Genomic DNA, 16,714 nt, shown 5'->3' with positions numbered 1-16,714 from the left:
ATTCTTCAGTCACACACGGACGGGCTAATCGCAGAAGCATTCGTTCAACCCACAAAACTCCAGAGAGAAAGCTGGCTCATGGGGCATGTGTGTTGTGTAATTAAAGGTGGCCCAAATCATCCCAGGCGGAAGGGATTGGCAGTATCGGTTCCAGTCGGTTGAAAAAATAAAAATAAAAAGACGCTCCCCTTTCCACCTGCACTCAGAAGGTATGCAAGGGAAGATGGAAGCCGCTGCTGTGAAGGTCAATAGAGTCACTGGAGGCATTCTTTCAAAACCTGTCCTCTCCTCTCTCCCCAACCTACTCCTGTCATGTCAAAGGGTGTTGCCTCCTTCCCACATAAAAGACATGTGGAGCCACTCGCTCTCAAATGACACACATAATACGCAAACGAATAGAAGAAAGAAAAAAAGCCAATACAGACACACATGCACGCACACCAATTAAACCAAGCATAAAGCTTTTATCAAGTGAAAAAAACAACTAACTGGGAAGCATAAAGGCTAGTTTTGACAAGCTGCCGGATGCGTTATTTTAGAGATATTCCAACCTAAATACGTTTCCTGCTCTGTGTGTGTCTCAGGCGTTTGAAAATCTCAGTTCAAACGCCAGCAGGACGTCATCTGCGTTCAGCACCCGATCAAACGCGCGCATAGCTGGAGTGTCTCGCCCCAGACCTTAAGCCCGCATCTTAAAACAATACGTGCGATTCGGGCGCAAACGGGCGCGCGTTTGGTCCTGGCGTTTACCCGCGCGCGCCACATCAAAGCGCATTGTGTGGAGTCGGCTTAATGGTGAGAATGAAACGGGAGAGTCGTTCTCTGGCGCAGATGAAAGGCTGGAGAAAGCCGCTCGCTCGCCCATTGTCGGTACAGCCCATTGTCACGGTTCGGGATGGGATACGCACACACTCGCCCTCCCCGTCCAAACCGAGACAGGACACACATATACACACACAGAAACCTGCTCAACACCAAACATTGAGATCATAATAACGAGACTTTGTATGGAGGAGAAGGGCGCGGGGGAACCTGAGACCCAGAAGAAGACGGGGGGATAGCGGAGACGCGAGGGCCCGGTCCCCAGTCGAGCATTGGAGCAGCGTGTGAAGGATTATGGGAGGTAATTGTCCCGAGAGTCTGTCAAAAGGGCAGAAATGAATCAAAAAGGGGCGGGTTAGTCTGGGTTTGGTACCCCGGCTCCCTGAAAATACAGGCGCTCAAGTTAAGTCGGAGCAGTTAGTTACACTCCGCTCTCGGCCCCCTAAATTACTTCCTACGACATGAACCGAGGATAATTAGCGTGAAAAACGACTTGGTTTCCAAGTCGGGCGCCCTTGTTTATGGAGTGGAGCCAGCGAACAGAAACAGTGAGTGATTGCAGTGGCGATCAGAACCTTGTTTGTCCGAGCAGGTACAAAACAGTATTTTGCGACTATGTTTGTTTAAGAAAGACGCTTTGAGTTCAAGTCCGGTTTATAAACTAGAGCTTCCTTTGGTTTGATGGGCCTCAAGACGGCCGAGGATAAAAGTGGCTGTCGATACTATGTTTAACCACAAGTCTCTCTCTCTCTCTCTCTCTCTCTCTCTCTCTCTCTCTCTCTCTCTCTCTCTCTCTCTCTCTCTCTCTCTCTCTCTCTCTCTCTCTCTCTCTCTCTCTCTCTCTCTCTCTCTCTCTCTCTCTCTCTCTCTCTCTCTCTCTCCAGGTGAGTGGGTCTGTGGTTGTAAACTGAGAAATTTCATGATGTTCCTTCTGGAGCAAAGAAGAAATACCAACAGAGCACAAAAGGGCATAAACACTGTGGTAACGGTTATAAACTGCTTAAAAAAACACGTGTCTAAAGAAATCACTTTTAACAATCACATGACATTTTTATTCTCTCTAAACAACGTTTTAGTTGTCAGAAAAGTGCATTACTTCACCAAAACGCAGCCTTAAATACAACATTTCAACTATATTGCGGCATTTAGATTATTACCAAAATCCCAGACGATATCTAGTCTCATATCAAAATATCGGCCTAGCGCTAAATTGTTCAAGATGGGAGGGGCCATTAACAGCGGACGCTATGATCAAGGTAAAACTGGGCCGCGTGGATGTGTGAGGAGTGAATGCCGGCCCCCAGGGGCGCCAAGACAAAGGGAACCGTGTTTAATTCCCATGTGAACTCCATTATTGCCACTTCTCAATAACGGCTGCACGGGCCCTCACCGGTCATAACTATGACGGTCTCCAGCGGCACAATGACTCAGGCTCATCAATAACACCGGGGGTGGGGCCAATGCTGAGCGGAGCTGCTGTGTGTGTGTGTGTGTGTGTACATCCATTTCAACCGATTAGCCCTCGCAAAGGAAGAAGTGCGTGAGTGTATCAATCAGCCGGGCTCATTTCCCAGGCTGGGCATCAAAAACCACACAAAGATTACGCACCCTCACCTGCAACTCTACCCACCCACTCACCCCCACCCCCACCCCCACCCACACCCACACACACACACACACACACACACACACACTCCCTCGAAGATGAACATTCCCACGCACACTTACATATGCACCCCAGGAGTTTGGCAGCGATGAGACAGGAATCCAAATGGGAGCCGTGGCACCTGGATGGGCAGATTACGGTCGGAGACCCACCAGAGACAGATAAATGATGTGCTTCTTACTTCCATTTGTTCTCCTCCGCGTGTGCACGGAGAGCTCCGCTAACCTCAGTGACCTTGGCGGAGGGAGGTAGTCGGAATCAGCCCACCACGGCTAAGTAGTAATTGGTATGGGCTGCTTCTGCTGCTTTATGACAGTAGAAATAATAGCCAAAACCAAAGGCTCTGAGAGAGCGTTCCCATGCATTAGCAGGCGGTTAAGTGGTCTTATGTGCGTTGCACTCCCTTGACCTCGAACTTTGGGTAAGTATCAATAATATTTTCTCTCAATTTGTCTTTCGAATTAAATTTGTGCTTTTCACTTCTCAGAAACTAATGCCTGACATCCAGCCAGGGATCCCATTCCCCGAATGCACCTCCATCGCTTCCAACTGGTACGTGTCTTTTAACGACGCACACCCTCACGTCGACTCTACCTCGAGTTATCCCTCCTAAAGTGTACCTATTCAAAATAGTTCTGGGGTTGGGAGGCCCGTCTTGAATGGAGAAAGCTGCCTAAGATTTCATCTTTCGTGGGGTTGTGGCGCCACCTGGTGCCAACTAATATAACTACATGACCAGGTAGAACAAAGGGTTTATTACTCTGCCAGTAAACAGAATAGAATAATTACAACCTGAAAAGCAAAACAGATGTGAGTTATGAACGTCTAATGACAGCAGAGACATTACTTTAATAGCGAAAATGCTGAAGTATCAAAATAGCACAACTATTAAAGTCAACAGACCGTCAAAGCAATCACCTGCTGCCCTCCTCTGCAGATAAATATCCGATTTGTACTATTCTAAAACCGTGGTTCTCAACCTGGGGGCCGCCTGGAGATTATTCTTGGAAATTATTTTGAGGGGGGGGTCGCAGGATGGTTGTAAAAAAATAAAAATACATTTTTTTGGTAAATATCTTTTGACAATGATATTTCCATTAAATATTCCATACCAATGATGCGAATTTAGCAGATGTGAGTGAGTGAGTGAGTGAGTGAGGGACGGTTTCCTTGCTGCTTGGAGTCAACTACAGGTGGGCTCGAGTCAAACTGACGATAAGTGTTTGTAGTAGAGAAATCTGTACATTTATTTATACACCATTATTACAAAAAAATATCCATTGCATGTTTTTCCTATTTAATAGTCGAAACCACAAACAACTGATAACAGAAAGAATTATCAGAAAACACTTTATTACGGAAACAGCTCAATAAATACACATATACAGTATACATTTTGAAAATCGACTTCAATCCTTCTCCGGTTAATGGGATGAAGCCACCGCTGCCGCCCCCGCCTTCTCCTTCGGACCCACGGAGAAGAACCAGCGCCGCATTCCGCCTGTTAATAGCGACAATGTGTTGATATGGACTACTCATTCCAGCAATAAAATACGTTGTATTCAAGGCAGAAGCTGCTGTGTGAAATATAAACAATGAATGACAAACTCACAAACTAATCCAACTACATTAATAAACAAACAGGCTTCAAATGCCAATGAAAGGAAAAGCAAAGGTTTGAAAACAAAACCAGAGATTCACTTACCCATTCAAGGTTTTAGCTTCAGCGATAGACAGTCAGGAGAGTGCTGGTTTCCGTAGCGCGTATACCCAATGAAGACGGACCCAGTGTGACTAACTGTTACAAGATCTGTGAATGAACTGAGAATGTGAGCCTGCTCGGACTAAAAGGAATTTGCACTGTGCTGAAAGACGTTTTGCCGGCCCAGCTACCTTGATAATATGAGAATTTATTTGGCCCTACTTTTTTGCCTTTTGCCATTATTCAGCTTGTAAAGCAGTCGTGTCACCTCCTTCAGAATGAAGGTGGAGGTACACTTAAAAAGAAGAATAACTTTTTGAACAAAAATACATGTTCAGAACAAGATAAGAACAAATTGTCGTGGTGATCTGATTTCTTGCTGAATGAATAGAGATAGATAGATAGATAGATAGATAGATAGATAGATAGATAGATAGATAGATAGATAGATAGATAGATAGATAGATAGATAGATAGATAGATAGATAGATAGATAGATAGATAGATAGATAGATATGATGATCCTCACAAATAAAGACTGGTAAACAAGGCTGAATCTGAGTCAGAGTGTGTGTTTTTTCTCCTCCTCCAGCGCTGGACCGTGCACCGAGCGCACTGTGCACACCGCACTTCCTGTGGTGGTTGTACTGTTCATATTTTAGATCCATTGTTTTGGTCAGTTTCTACTTGTGTGACACAAATATTTTAAACCGAGGGACGTTCTGCCTTGGATCAGAACAGTGGATTGTGTTAATGGATGGAGAGAGAGAGAGAGAGAGAGAGAGAGAGAGAAAGAGAGAGAGAGAGAGAGAGAGAGAGAGAGAGAGAGAGAGAGAGAGAGAGAGAGAGCGAGAGCGATCCCTGGTCCACTCTGCGTCCAGTTTTAGAACAAAGTTACACAAAAAAATAAAAAATAAATCTAAAATAAACATTTATTTTAGATTTTTTTTTTTTATTGAGGAGGAGCAGGGCACCCAGACGGCAGTCGAGGTCAATAGAATCCCGGTCAGTGTTGGAGGAAATATGGGTACTGTCGACAAATGACATTGTGTTTGATGTCACTATTTTTTTATTTTATTTTTTTCATCTTTATGTAAAGCAAAACCACTCCCACCTCCTCTCGCTGTTGAGTTTGTGCTTCTTTCACCGCAAAGTGAAACAGCAAATAGGCTAAATACGCAGCGTCCTCCGTGCCATGTGTGCCTGTGTACCCAGCAGTGCCAGCAGGGCAGAGGGTGCTGAAGTGAAGCAGGTCACGGCAGAGTGTTTTAAGGGTGAGGGGGTCGCAACCTGGATTTTTGTGTGTGTGTGTGTGTGTGTGTGTGTGTGTGTGTGTGTGTGTGTGTGGGGGGGGGGGGGGGGGGTGTCACGGTACAAACATTTTGAGAACCGCTATTCTAAAATATCCAAATAAAAGTGGAGGTCCTCTTTCAAGCTTGTTGTTATTTGATGGGACATATTTATTGGAGAACCTACTTAACCCGAGGTCTGGGTTCAACTACCCAGAAGAGAAGGTTTCTGCCCTGTTAAGGTTTCCTTAAACAAGGCATTGACCCCACTGTACCTAACATATGTGTGTGTGTGTGTGTGTGTGTGTGTGTGTGTGTGTGTGTGTGTGTGTGTGTGTGTGTGTGTGTGTGTGTGGGTGTGTGTGTGTGTGTGAGTGTGGGTCAACCTAAGAAATTCACAAAACCCTTTTTAAAGAAAACATGACATGTTGGATAGCGAGGGCCATCCACATTAGGCTATATTATATCTTAGAATATCTTGTTCTGATTATGAGATCATAATTTACACATGGCGCTGTAGCACATACATACACATTTTTCTGACCAATAGTCAATCAAAATGAAATAGTTATTAAGTGTGCAACGGATCACAAAACTTACGGTCTGGATCGTATCACGGTTTTGAGTCAAAGATCGGATCAGCAAAATAATAAAAAATAAATAAAATGGTGACGAATATAATTACTGCTTATACTTACTTATACTGCTTTCCAGTTTTTCTGTAAAACACTTAAAGCAAGGAACTTTTGCCCATGGTCTTAAATGAAAACAACATTCAAGAAGTCCAATGTTTAAATAAAATATTAAAATATATAAAACATTCAATACTCAATAGTTATATTAAAGTGCAACAGGGGGCACTCGTGATACAATCTTCCTTTAAACATGGTAGTGAATGAAAAAATACGATTATATCCGCCCCCCGTAACTAAATTAAATTCCAGTAACAGAAACCAGTGTCATGTTCAATTTCTCACGTTTATAACAAACAAAATTTCATGAAAATCGGTTCAGAATTAAGCGAGGTACAGTCGTTGTTGAAGAGAAGTCTGTATCTCTCAATACACGATTTGATTTAAACATATGTATTTTTTTCAGCACTAACCCTATCGAGTCTTGATTTGTAAAGAAGACACTTGTTTTTCAATAAGTAACTGAGTCCAGTCACATTATTATCACATCATTATAAATAGTCATTTTTTGTGGTGGAATAAATATAAACAAAATATTTCATACAAGCTCATAGATAAAATAAATGCTTGGGGGCCGTATGAGACAAACTTTTCAACACTACTGCAAGTGCGTCTCTTCTCCTCATCCCACTGCGTCCATGCCCACTCTGTACGACCTTCTCTAATCAGACCTTTTTCCATAATTCTACTCATCATATCACAGCATCATGTTCCGTTTAACATTATTATCTTATCTTTGATATCACAATCCAAATCATACCCATAACGTTAACTACTCTTATAGAGCGCGTACCGGTGCCTATGGGCACTTCTCACAAGCTGCCGGTCTCTGTTCTGCCCTCTTAAGTGGACAAACCAACTGGACATATTGTAAAATATCATAATTTATTAAATCGGAGCACCCCTTTTCTTTAAATTATTAGAATGCGCTCTCTGGCTCCTGTGGCTCGGGCTTTGGTTGCCCCTCCCCAAAAGCTCTGCTGCAGCGATACAGTACAGAGTTTATTTTCAGATAACGTTAAATTAGAGATGACATTCACGTCGGACAATATTACCCACAAAATTACGGGGAGAATCTCGAACCCAATTGTGATTTCGAGGTTCGAAATCGAACGCTCATTCAGATCGATTCATGGAATCGTGACACTCCTATGAACCAATCGTTGCGCTTCAGAGAAAAACACAGCACGCTTTCTTGTCCAGATTCTTTTCACAACAACTCTGCGTCGAGATTTATGAATTATTACTTTAAAAAGTAACAGCGCCAGTAAAGCTATACTTCACCATGATGGTTAAATTGAACCATTAACCAAAAATCGTACATATGTACTATGAACAGATGGCCGCAAGTCAGCGTTGAGGTGACCCTATACACACTATACTGTATATCTGTACAAATAAACACTTGTATATATGTAATTACAACAGAAAAAGAGAGAAGGCATTCCAAGACTTACGCCATGGGAATACGAAACTGGACGGTGTCTGGCGGCTGCTCTCGCCCAGGTCGGACCAACGTCAAAGCCCAGTCGGGTCTGAACAGCCTGAGCTGTGGGTTTCCATGTTGGTAGATGGGATACCTGAGAGGGAAACAAGGGGAAGGCAGCGCCGTTGATTTCATCTTCATACAGCGCTCAAAGAAATGTATAACACCGAAAGCATGTCATCCTGGAAAGGCAAGGAGAAACACTATCCAGGTGCTGGTTTGTATTTCTATTTTTATTAGATATTGGGGTTGTTGCAAGGCACCCAAGCGGCACAATAAAGGGTTTGGGGATGGGGCAGGGTTTTTCCTGCATAACTAAAATGACATGTAAATTAGAATTGGAATAATTTGAATTGCTCCAAAACAGACTTGTTGCTTGAAATGAAAATTGAAATTGCATCAGCTAAATTAAACTTCCATATTATTCTTCCAAGAGTTGGAAACGAATACGCAACTTAGAATTTAGCTTTTAATTTCCCAATTCGAATTAACATTTGAATAAAGTGACTATGCCTATATACTGTGATTTTTATTGCTAACGTTAGCTAATGTCCTTGAAAGTCGATTTACCTCACCACAAATCCTTAGTTTAGGTTAGGGTTAGGAGTCAGTGAATAATAGGGAAGAGTTAACGTCAGTTTTAGGTGAATATTTGCAGATTTCCCAACAACAACAACAACAACAACAACAACAACAACAACAACAACAATTGACCTGTATTAAGAAGAAGAATCACTTTATTGATCCTCCGTGGGGAAATGGACCCTCTGCATTTTACCTATCCTAATTATTTAGGCACAGTGGGCGCCTGAGTTACCAGTGCTCTATTTAAGTCCAGCAGTTAAAGGCCCAATCAGTGCTTAACCGTAAATATGTGTGGACCACAAAACGGTATGTGTATCCACGCACAAATGATGTGTGACAATGTTTGAGTGTGTCCACAGAGAGACAGAGCAACGTGGAGAACCTATTGAGAGGTACCTACACATTTGTCAGTGTACTTTGATAAAGATAATAACGATGATAAAATAATGAAAAGCAAAAGCCTGGTGCGGGCTTCATATCAAGGACCCCTCGGTCCGCAACGAGAGAAGACCTTCATTGTTAGATATGATTTCGTCCAATCTTCCAGATCCCAATAATAATAATAACACTGTAATAAGTGAGTGCTAAGCCATCTGTGATTAGCCGTGACCGTCTGCGTATACATATTAGTCATGAAATACAGAAACATCCAACTTTATTCATATTTATAGCCAGTATATAAAAAAAAATACCCACTAATTACACCCATCGTTTCTGCCACTTGGCGATGTCAAATCCTTTTTGAAATTCGGTGTGTGTGTGTGTGTATATATATATATATATATGTATAAACACTTATTAATTGTTAAGCATTATTTTACGCTACTCGTATGTCTATAGTACAATGCACCAACCCTTATACAGAAAAAAAAATAAAATAAAATTGCACTGTACATGACAACGTACAAGGCCCAATAAACAGATTCGGATTCCGTCTGTACTATAGTAAGAAAACAGTTAAGCTACGACCAAAACAGTCATTATTGTACACTCCCTTAAAATGTACCTATGGGCCCCCCGGGGAGGGGGGGGGGGGGGGGGTACCCGGACCTCAGCTTGAGACCCACCAGGGCTCCAGGTTATAGGGCGACAGGCCCTGAGACGGGGTCGGGAGGACACCTTCCTCCACCCAAGGCAGCGTCGGAGAAACAATAACAAACACGAGACGCGCGTTCGTATATGAACCTCGCGCGGAATTCGAGCGGGTTTCCAAGACAGTCTCCGCCGCACGACGCGGCCGGAGGGGAACCGGGGAAACGGACGAGGGCGCGACGCGTGACGGGGGGCGCCCACTCACATCAGCCTCCGCGCCGCCATGGCTCCAGCTGGACCGCAGCGCCGACCCGCTCTCAAGGACTCGCCGTCGCGACACGCGCCTGGAAACGCTTCCGGGTTCAAACCCTCCGCGCCTGCGCACTTCGGGCGAAGGCGCGGCGCCCCGGAAGTCACGCCGCCTTCCCGCGGACGGCGCGACTCGTTCGTTCTGCCCCTGTGGGCCCCTGCTCCCAGCACCAGTTTCGTTAAGCAAAGCATGGCTTGGTTTTGGAAAACAAAAAAAATAATCATGGGTGCCCGCGATGAATGTGTGTTGGTTTGGAAAATCTTGTACATTTTGATAGCGAGAAAACGTATGATGACATCACATAAATGACTCCAGAGTGGTTTAGATCACGGCTAGGTGTGTCTCCAAATATAAAAAGCCATACTCAGGGACCTTCTCAAGTGCACGCTGGCTACCGCCATGTTTCCGGCACGTTACCTCAGCAGACCCTGGCCACAACGATCCATCCCGAATTCCCGACTCGGAATTCCGACTTAAATGACCGTTCTTGGGAACTTTGCCTCCTACAACGTCGGATTTTGCCGACTTCCGACGTCGTTGGAACGCGGCACAAAGCAATGCGCCCTACCGACCGAATCTGCATATCTGCCATTATCAGACGATGAACTCCCAAACGCCCCCATGTTTTTTTAGCAGAGAGTGCGGAGTTCCTTTACCTTCGATCGATCTAGCATTGCGTTCTTAATTTACCTTACGTATACACCTCCCACTTCTCTCTTTACTCAGTTGTCTACGCACACGAAAAATGCGTGCCGTTGTCTATGCTTTCATTCTTTTCGTTTGTTGTGCCGCTTTTCTTGGACGCGGGGTCCGTGTTTTTGCAGGCGATACTACCGGTGACCAGCAGATAGAGCCCTTGACTTGCCCTTCCTCCAGCCTCCCCCTTGTGCCCCAGCACCTGACCTCACGGTCACTATAACGTGCCCCCTCAATGGTGGATCGGGCTGATTGAGGGGCCCCCGAATGGAACATGAGTCCCTTGCTCAGCTGGTTCAGATCTGGCAGGGCCGGAATAGTTTACAGCCCACGCTGACAGCCCACACCATGCCAGGAAGGGAAGTTTCCATCGGTTAAGATACCATGGTGTGTGTTTGTGTGCGTGCGTGTGTGTCCGTGTCCGTGCGTACGTGTGTGTGCCTGTATGTGTGTGTGTGTGTGTGTGTGTGTGTGTGTGTGTGTGTGCGTAGGTGAGTGTGTGTGCATTTCTGAAAATATATGTGTGTGAGTGTGTTGTGCGTGTTAAAGAGTACTTTAATGATATTGCAGTGACAATATCAACCGTTTGTGCATTGTGTGAACATATTAGGACAGTTGATCTTTAGAGCGCTTGCAATATATCAAACATGCCCCCCCCCCCCCCCCCCCCCGCTATAGTCTCTGCAGACCCTGATGTTTGATCACATTGTTCTCTGTTACTATTTGCATGGTGGAATCAAGAGAGCACTAGGTGAAAGGGTGCTACTAAAGTTTATATCAAACCCTAAGTACAGAGTATGATATTTGACCATTCACCACCATGGTGTAATTTATTTTGCCCTATTACAGTGGGTCGCAGTCCACATACATGGACAACATGTGATAATGCTTATACCCTTTTTTATTACTTTTTTTTTTTTTTTTTTAACTAAAATAAGTAACTGGTGGCACATCCTGATAACCGACAGAATTTGGTTTTCCAATACAAGCTTGAGCGTTTTTTATTTGCATGCAGAAATAGATTTGAGGTTTCGAGAAGTAGGCGTGTTGCTTGCACACACAGGTGCATACACACTGCGTCTTCACGTGTGGGCATATTTCTGGTTCAGGAGTAAATAAATAAAAATATTGAATATCAATGGTTATTTGTCAGAATATGTGCAATACACTTAGTACTCTGATTCCTATTTATGGTGTTTTTTTCTATATAATTTATATTGTTTATGGTGCTTACCCTGATATGCTCTCTATTTTTCTGCTGTCACTTAGTGCCTCCGTAACAATGTAAATTCCCCATTGTGGGACTAATAAAGGTTTATCTTATCTTATCTTATCTTATCTTATCTTATTTTACTCAGTAAAAAAATGGTATGAAAATGATACGTCGACCAAAAGAACAACGTGTGTGTGTGTGTGTGAGTGTGTGCTCGGTATCTGTTGGTGTGCGAGCGACGTCGTCTTAATTTCCCTATTCCAATCACGTCCCGTTCCTCTGCCGTGTGCGTCCTGAGACTCCACAGTAGCAGCAGTGGCTCCCATGATTACCTTGGCCGGAGCGCAAGTGTTTGGTGAAGACTCAATGGTGGCTGACAAAGCCAGGTCTGGGGCTGGAAGAGGCGGGGAGGGGGGTGGGGGCGCAACATGAACCAGCTCAACCCTCGGCCAAAGGTTCGGTCTCACACTGTTGTCCAACTCTGCCATTTATAGACGCGGTGAAGGCCGCTTCGTTATTCTTCGCAGTTGGTGATCTTTGACGGAAAATTAAAAGTGTATTAATACGCGCTATTACTTTCCTGTTTGTCACACCGGTTATATTGGGGAAAAACAAACCTGATGAGCGAGCGTAAGTGCCCTTCATTGACTGAGAGAGATTTCGACCGCTCCCGTTTCTTCATTTGGCCCCATTTACATATCATCGAGTTACATTTAAAGTCTTTGCTTTGGTTTCATGCTTTCCCCGAACAGAGACGCGCGCACACACGCGCGCACACACACACACACACACACATGCACATGCTCGCACATACACACACGCTTGCATGCAAGTATGTGCACTCCAATGTTAAATGTTGTAAGAGCCTCAGTGCCCACCACAGGTGCACAGAGGTCAATTAATGGGACGGAAAATTTCTATATCTTAATAAATTCTGGGCTCCGCCTCATTAACAAAACCCTCACTGTTCTGAGCTCAATGTCTAGAGGTTTTACCTACACCAGTGTGTGTGTGTGTGTGTGCGTGCACGCGCGTGTGCGTATGTGTGTGTGTGTGTGTGTGTGTGTGTGTGCGTGCGTGCGTGTGTGTGTGTGTGAGAGAGAGAGGGAGATGGAATGAGAGGTCAGGCCTAGGGTAGTGGAAAGCGTGTGTTGGTGTGACAATACCGAATGAAAGAAAGTAAGGGGAAAGGAAAGAGGGAGAGATGGAGGGAGAGAGAGAGCGAGAGCGAGAGAGAGAGGGAGAGAGAAGGCGGAGGGGGCTCTAATGGGAGAGGGTTGGATAGATGGAAACACTTCAGTCTACAGCGGGATTGTCCCGCCAAGATTGGGCTTCTGGGGCCGCATGGAAACTCCCCCCCCCCCCCCCCCCATACCCCTCACCCCCCCCCCAACCCCACCCCACCCCACCCCCACCCCGACTTGCAGGCAGCCGGCGAGGGGCTGTCGGTATTGAATGTCCACGAGACGGAGAGAAAGGGGAAATGGTAAATTGAAGATCCAGACGGAAAGACGGAAAAGTTTGTCAGCTGAAGTGAATAGTTTTGCCCCTGAAGGGAGCCCAGTCTTTCAGGCCACTTCATCCTTCCACTGGAGAGAGGGGGCCCACCATTTGCTTTTGCGCCGTTCCCCCCCAGTGTTGTTGTTGGGATGGGTCGTGGGGTTCCACAGAACAGTAAATGCACTGTGCATGTCCACGCACGGAGTCGAGGAGTCCCAAAAAACGAAGAGGGGAGATTGTCGATAGAAAAGGGAGGAACCGGCCGGGGCCGTTCCAGGGTCAGGACGGCCGCTCGTCAGCGGACAGCCCCAGAGGTGGAGGAGATCGGGGGGGGGGGGGGTGGGGGTAGTGGGGCGGGGCGGTGTTATGCCCTCTACACCGCACGGCGCCCGAGATGAGGCTCCGTGGCTCCGTGTTGGCTTTCAAGGTTCACAGGGACAAGATCCAAATCTTTGTCTTTAAATTGTAGCGAGCGAGTCATGAATGGAAGGGAACTGGTGCTCCCTCTGTGCTGCTGGTTGTTATATTCCATTGTACTCCATTGTAGCCCATCTGTTGTGAGTATTCGTGGGAGATTCATAGCGATAAACAGTCCTGTTCCTTTTATACTTGTAACAGGGTGATACTTAAATGTACCAGCCAATGTCTGAGGGGATTTATATTTACATTTTGGGGGGCCAATTTTTATCATATTAATCATATTTATTTTTCTTTTTTGGATTATTTATTTTATTATTTTATGATAATCATTTTGTTGTTATTTTATTTTAATTATTTTATAATGTTTTTTTTTTTTTGTTTATTTTTGTTTTTTGTTTTTAACAATTTCATTGTTTTCCGATTATATATCATTTATTCTTATTTTCCTTGCCTTCCTTTTAAAAGTATTCCCTTTTTTAATGAGTCCCTTCTTATGTCGGGCTGAACCCTTGGCCCCCGTGCACCAGCCCTGGGTTCAGGTCAGATTCCTCTGTTTTCCACAGTCCGGGGGGGGGTACCGGGCTGCCGTCCTATTTATAGCACGGAGGGGGGATGAAAGCGAGCGGGTGGGGGATCTGGATGGCATGTCAAGTTCTGACCCCCCCCCCCCCCCACCCTCCGGATGTTCTGTGGATGTCATTAGACCGACCCCTGACCCCAGGAGCCGGACAGATAAGGCCGGTTGTCAACATTAATCTTCAGGGTTTTACTCTCACATGAGTAGATTATGTTTATTTATTTATTTGTTAATTGTTAATTTTTTTAGTGACCTCCTTATCTCAACTTAACCTGGAGCATTATCATTTATTTTTTAATATAATATATGTACCAATTGAGATATAACTGTTTTATACCAGTCTCTGCATTGCGGGCAAGCGCGGGGCACCCGGGCGTTAGACGGGGGGATGCTTTGCGGGGGAAGCCAGCTCACACTCACACCAAGTGATAGAAAATGGATGGAAATATACTTTTAACACAATTCATACACTAAATATATACTTTCAGTCGGGAAAAAATATACCATAAATACTTTTCAGTTGGAACCCATGCCCCAACCCCCACACACTGTACTGTACATATTGATTTCCAGAGATCTCTAAAGTGTCGGGGTTGCAGTGAGGGTTTGATCGGCTGCAGTGTTCCTACAGGCTGATCTAGTGACTCCCTCGCTGCCAGAGTTATGTGGTGCACCATGGAGTCCTGACGTGCACAAACAGGGGCCCGGGGACTGATCTTCAGGGTATGTCGGACAACACTGGCTGAATATCTTGTGCATGTCACAGACGCTAACCTGCACTCAGGCCAACATTGTTCAAGTCCCACTGAAACGCACCTCCTATATTTACTGTCATAGTTGGGATTGAACTTACTAAAAAACTACTCTGGTGAAAGTGAAAGTAACTCATTGGAATACTACTTGAATAAAAGTCGTAACGTAGCTGATATTAAAGGTACTTAGGTATCAAAAGTAATTACATGGTATTAAACACCCGGATGGATGGAGACGGATGGAGACCAATACCGGGTCCCGGGGTGTTGGCCTCCAGACGAACAGGTGCAGGTGCAGGGGCAGGTGTAGGTGCAGGTGCAGGTGCAGGTGCAGGTGCAGGTGCAGGTGTAGGTGCAGGTGCAGGTGCAGGTGCATGTGCATGTGCAGGTGCAGGCGGGACAGCATCACCGCTGGAGGAGGCTGTGGTCGTCGCTCTCCAACACTTTGCTCTGGTTGTGGCTCTCTGGGACACACCCTTGCTAGTTCAGTAACAATTCTTTAAAAAACTAAACTGAACACGGCGGTGTTGCCAGGTCTCCATGGCAAACCCAGCCCCCCGCCCCCCAACCCGTGGACAAAAAAAACAACCTGCTTCGACACTTAAAAAGTGGCCCAATTCTGCGGGAAAACCGCAGACCTGGCAACTCTGGACACAGGCTTGAGAGTGACCCTTCGCTGACATTAACGTTGTGATAACTGGCCTCACTAACACCATTGGCCCCCAGTTTTCCTCCGATTTCATTTTGCAGCGGGTAGCAAAGTTGTTCAGGGGAAATGCATTGGAGTAAAAGCAAACTTTTTGGGGGCTCAATGCAGCCGAGTAAAAATAAAAGTCGACAGTACAGACGCTCCCGAAAAAATACGTAAGTACAGTCACAAAATATTTTTACTTCGTTACATTACACCACTGCCTATAGTGACTTGACAATCCCAGACACAATGGCTGTTGGAAGATCAAACCCTTTGCAAATGCCACCTTGCAGCGGTCGCACAGCCACCCTCACCCCTTGAAGCGGCTCATAAACAACATTCCTGCGCCCAGACGTTTCTCCTCCTGACCCCCACCGACCACGCAGCAACTTAAGCCTTATACACATGGGTTTTTATCACGGAATCTGCCTTTCATTTATTAGTTGCATTATTATTTTTTTTTGTTTGCACGCTCAAAGTGATCATCTGTGAGATTATTTTGTTTAAAACAAATATCCTGTATTTATCCAAGGCACTGTCTGAGAAATCGGCCATTGATGCATGCGCTCCTCTTTATGCCGGTACCGATTGTTTGACCGTGGCGGGGTCCGCCAGTATTCGCAACAAAGAACTGCGGTTGGAAATGAGGGGGGGGGGGGGGGGGGGGGGGGGGGGGGGGATAGCCCCACCGCCTCAAGTGACCAAGAAAAAAGAAAAAAAAAAAATAAATCAGTCGTTCAAAACGACAGGACTGGACTCTTGTGGATTTTTACTTCAGTTTTCTTTCACACCCTTTTACGCACAGGTCTGAGCAAAAGATATTTCTGGAAACGCGTGAGGATCTCGCCTCTAAAGTGACTTCAATACGTTCAAGACCTTTGGGTAATGTAGACAAAACCCTTTTTCGCGCACAGGAGTCATGCGTAACCAAGGCATCTACGCATCATCACAGGAATTACCCAGCACCTCTCTGCTTCACCACCACGTGGGTTGCTTATTATTGAATTGCAAATAATACTTCAAAGCCCACGAGACTATGCTACCCAAGGGAAAAAAAGGAATCTGGAATTATACTTAAAATATTTAGTGTGTGTGTTAAAGTTGTGTCAAAATGAAATCACTTCAATTGTAAGTAGTGCGTTAGAAGTTGTACTTAAGATGTGGTTTAAATATATCTAAAATATATAAATCGATTGTATTCATTGTAGGTGTAAATTTTAAGTGCACATACACTACACTTGCAACATATACGTGACTGGTTTACGAACGTTGTACTTTAAA

The 16,714-nt window shown here is 45.1% G+C and overlaps 1 protein-coding gene across 1 annotated transcript in view; it reads right to left on the bottom strand.

Annotated features, from left to right (window-relative positions):
* The window catches only part of mrpl23 (mitochondrial ribosomal protein L23), a gene marked incomplete at its 3' end in the record, with an annotated part of 67,170 nt that extends 57,549 nt beyond the window's left edge, over positions 1–9,621 (bottom strand). The window contains exons 1-2 of the mRNA XM_080002798.1: positions 9,540–9,621; positions 7,629–7,751 (exon numbers count right to left, since the gene is read on the bottom strand). Coding sequence (XP_079858924.1) covers positions 7,629–7,751; positions 9,540–9,559 — 143 coding nt within the window. The 5' untranslated portion in view covers positions 9,560–9,621. The remainder of the gene's footprint in view (positions 1–7,628; positions 7,752–9,539) is intronic.
* Between the last annotated feature and the right edge of the window lie 7,093 nt (positions 9,622–16,714).

The sequence above is a fragment of the Zeus faber genome, assembly GCF_960531495.2.
Source record: "Zeus faber genome assembly, chromosome: 6".
Taxonomy (NCBI): Eukaryota; Metazoa; Chordata; class Actinopteri; order Zeiformes; family Zeidae; genus Zeus; species Zeus faber.
Note: the sequence above shows the minus strand (reverse complement) of the source record. Positions and strands in the feature narration are given on the sequence as shown.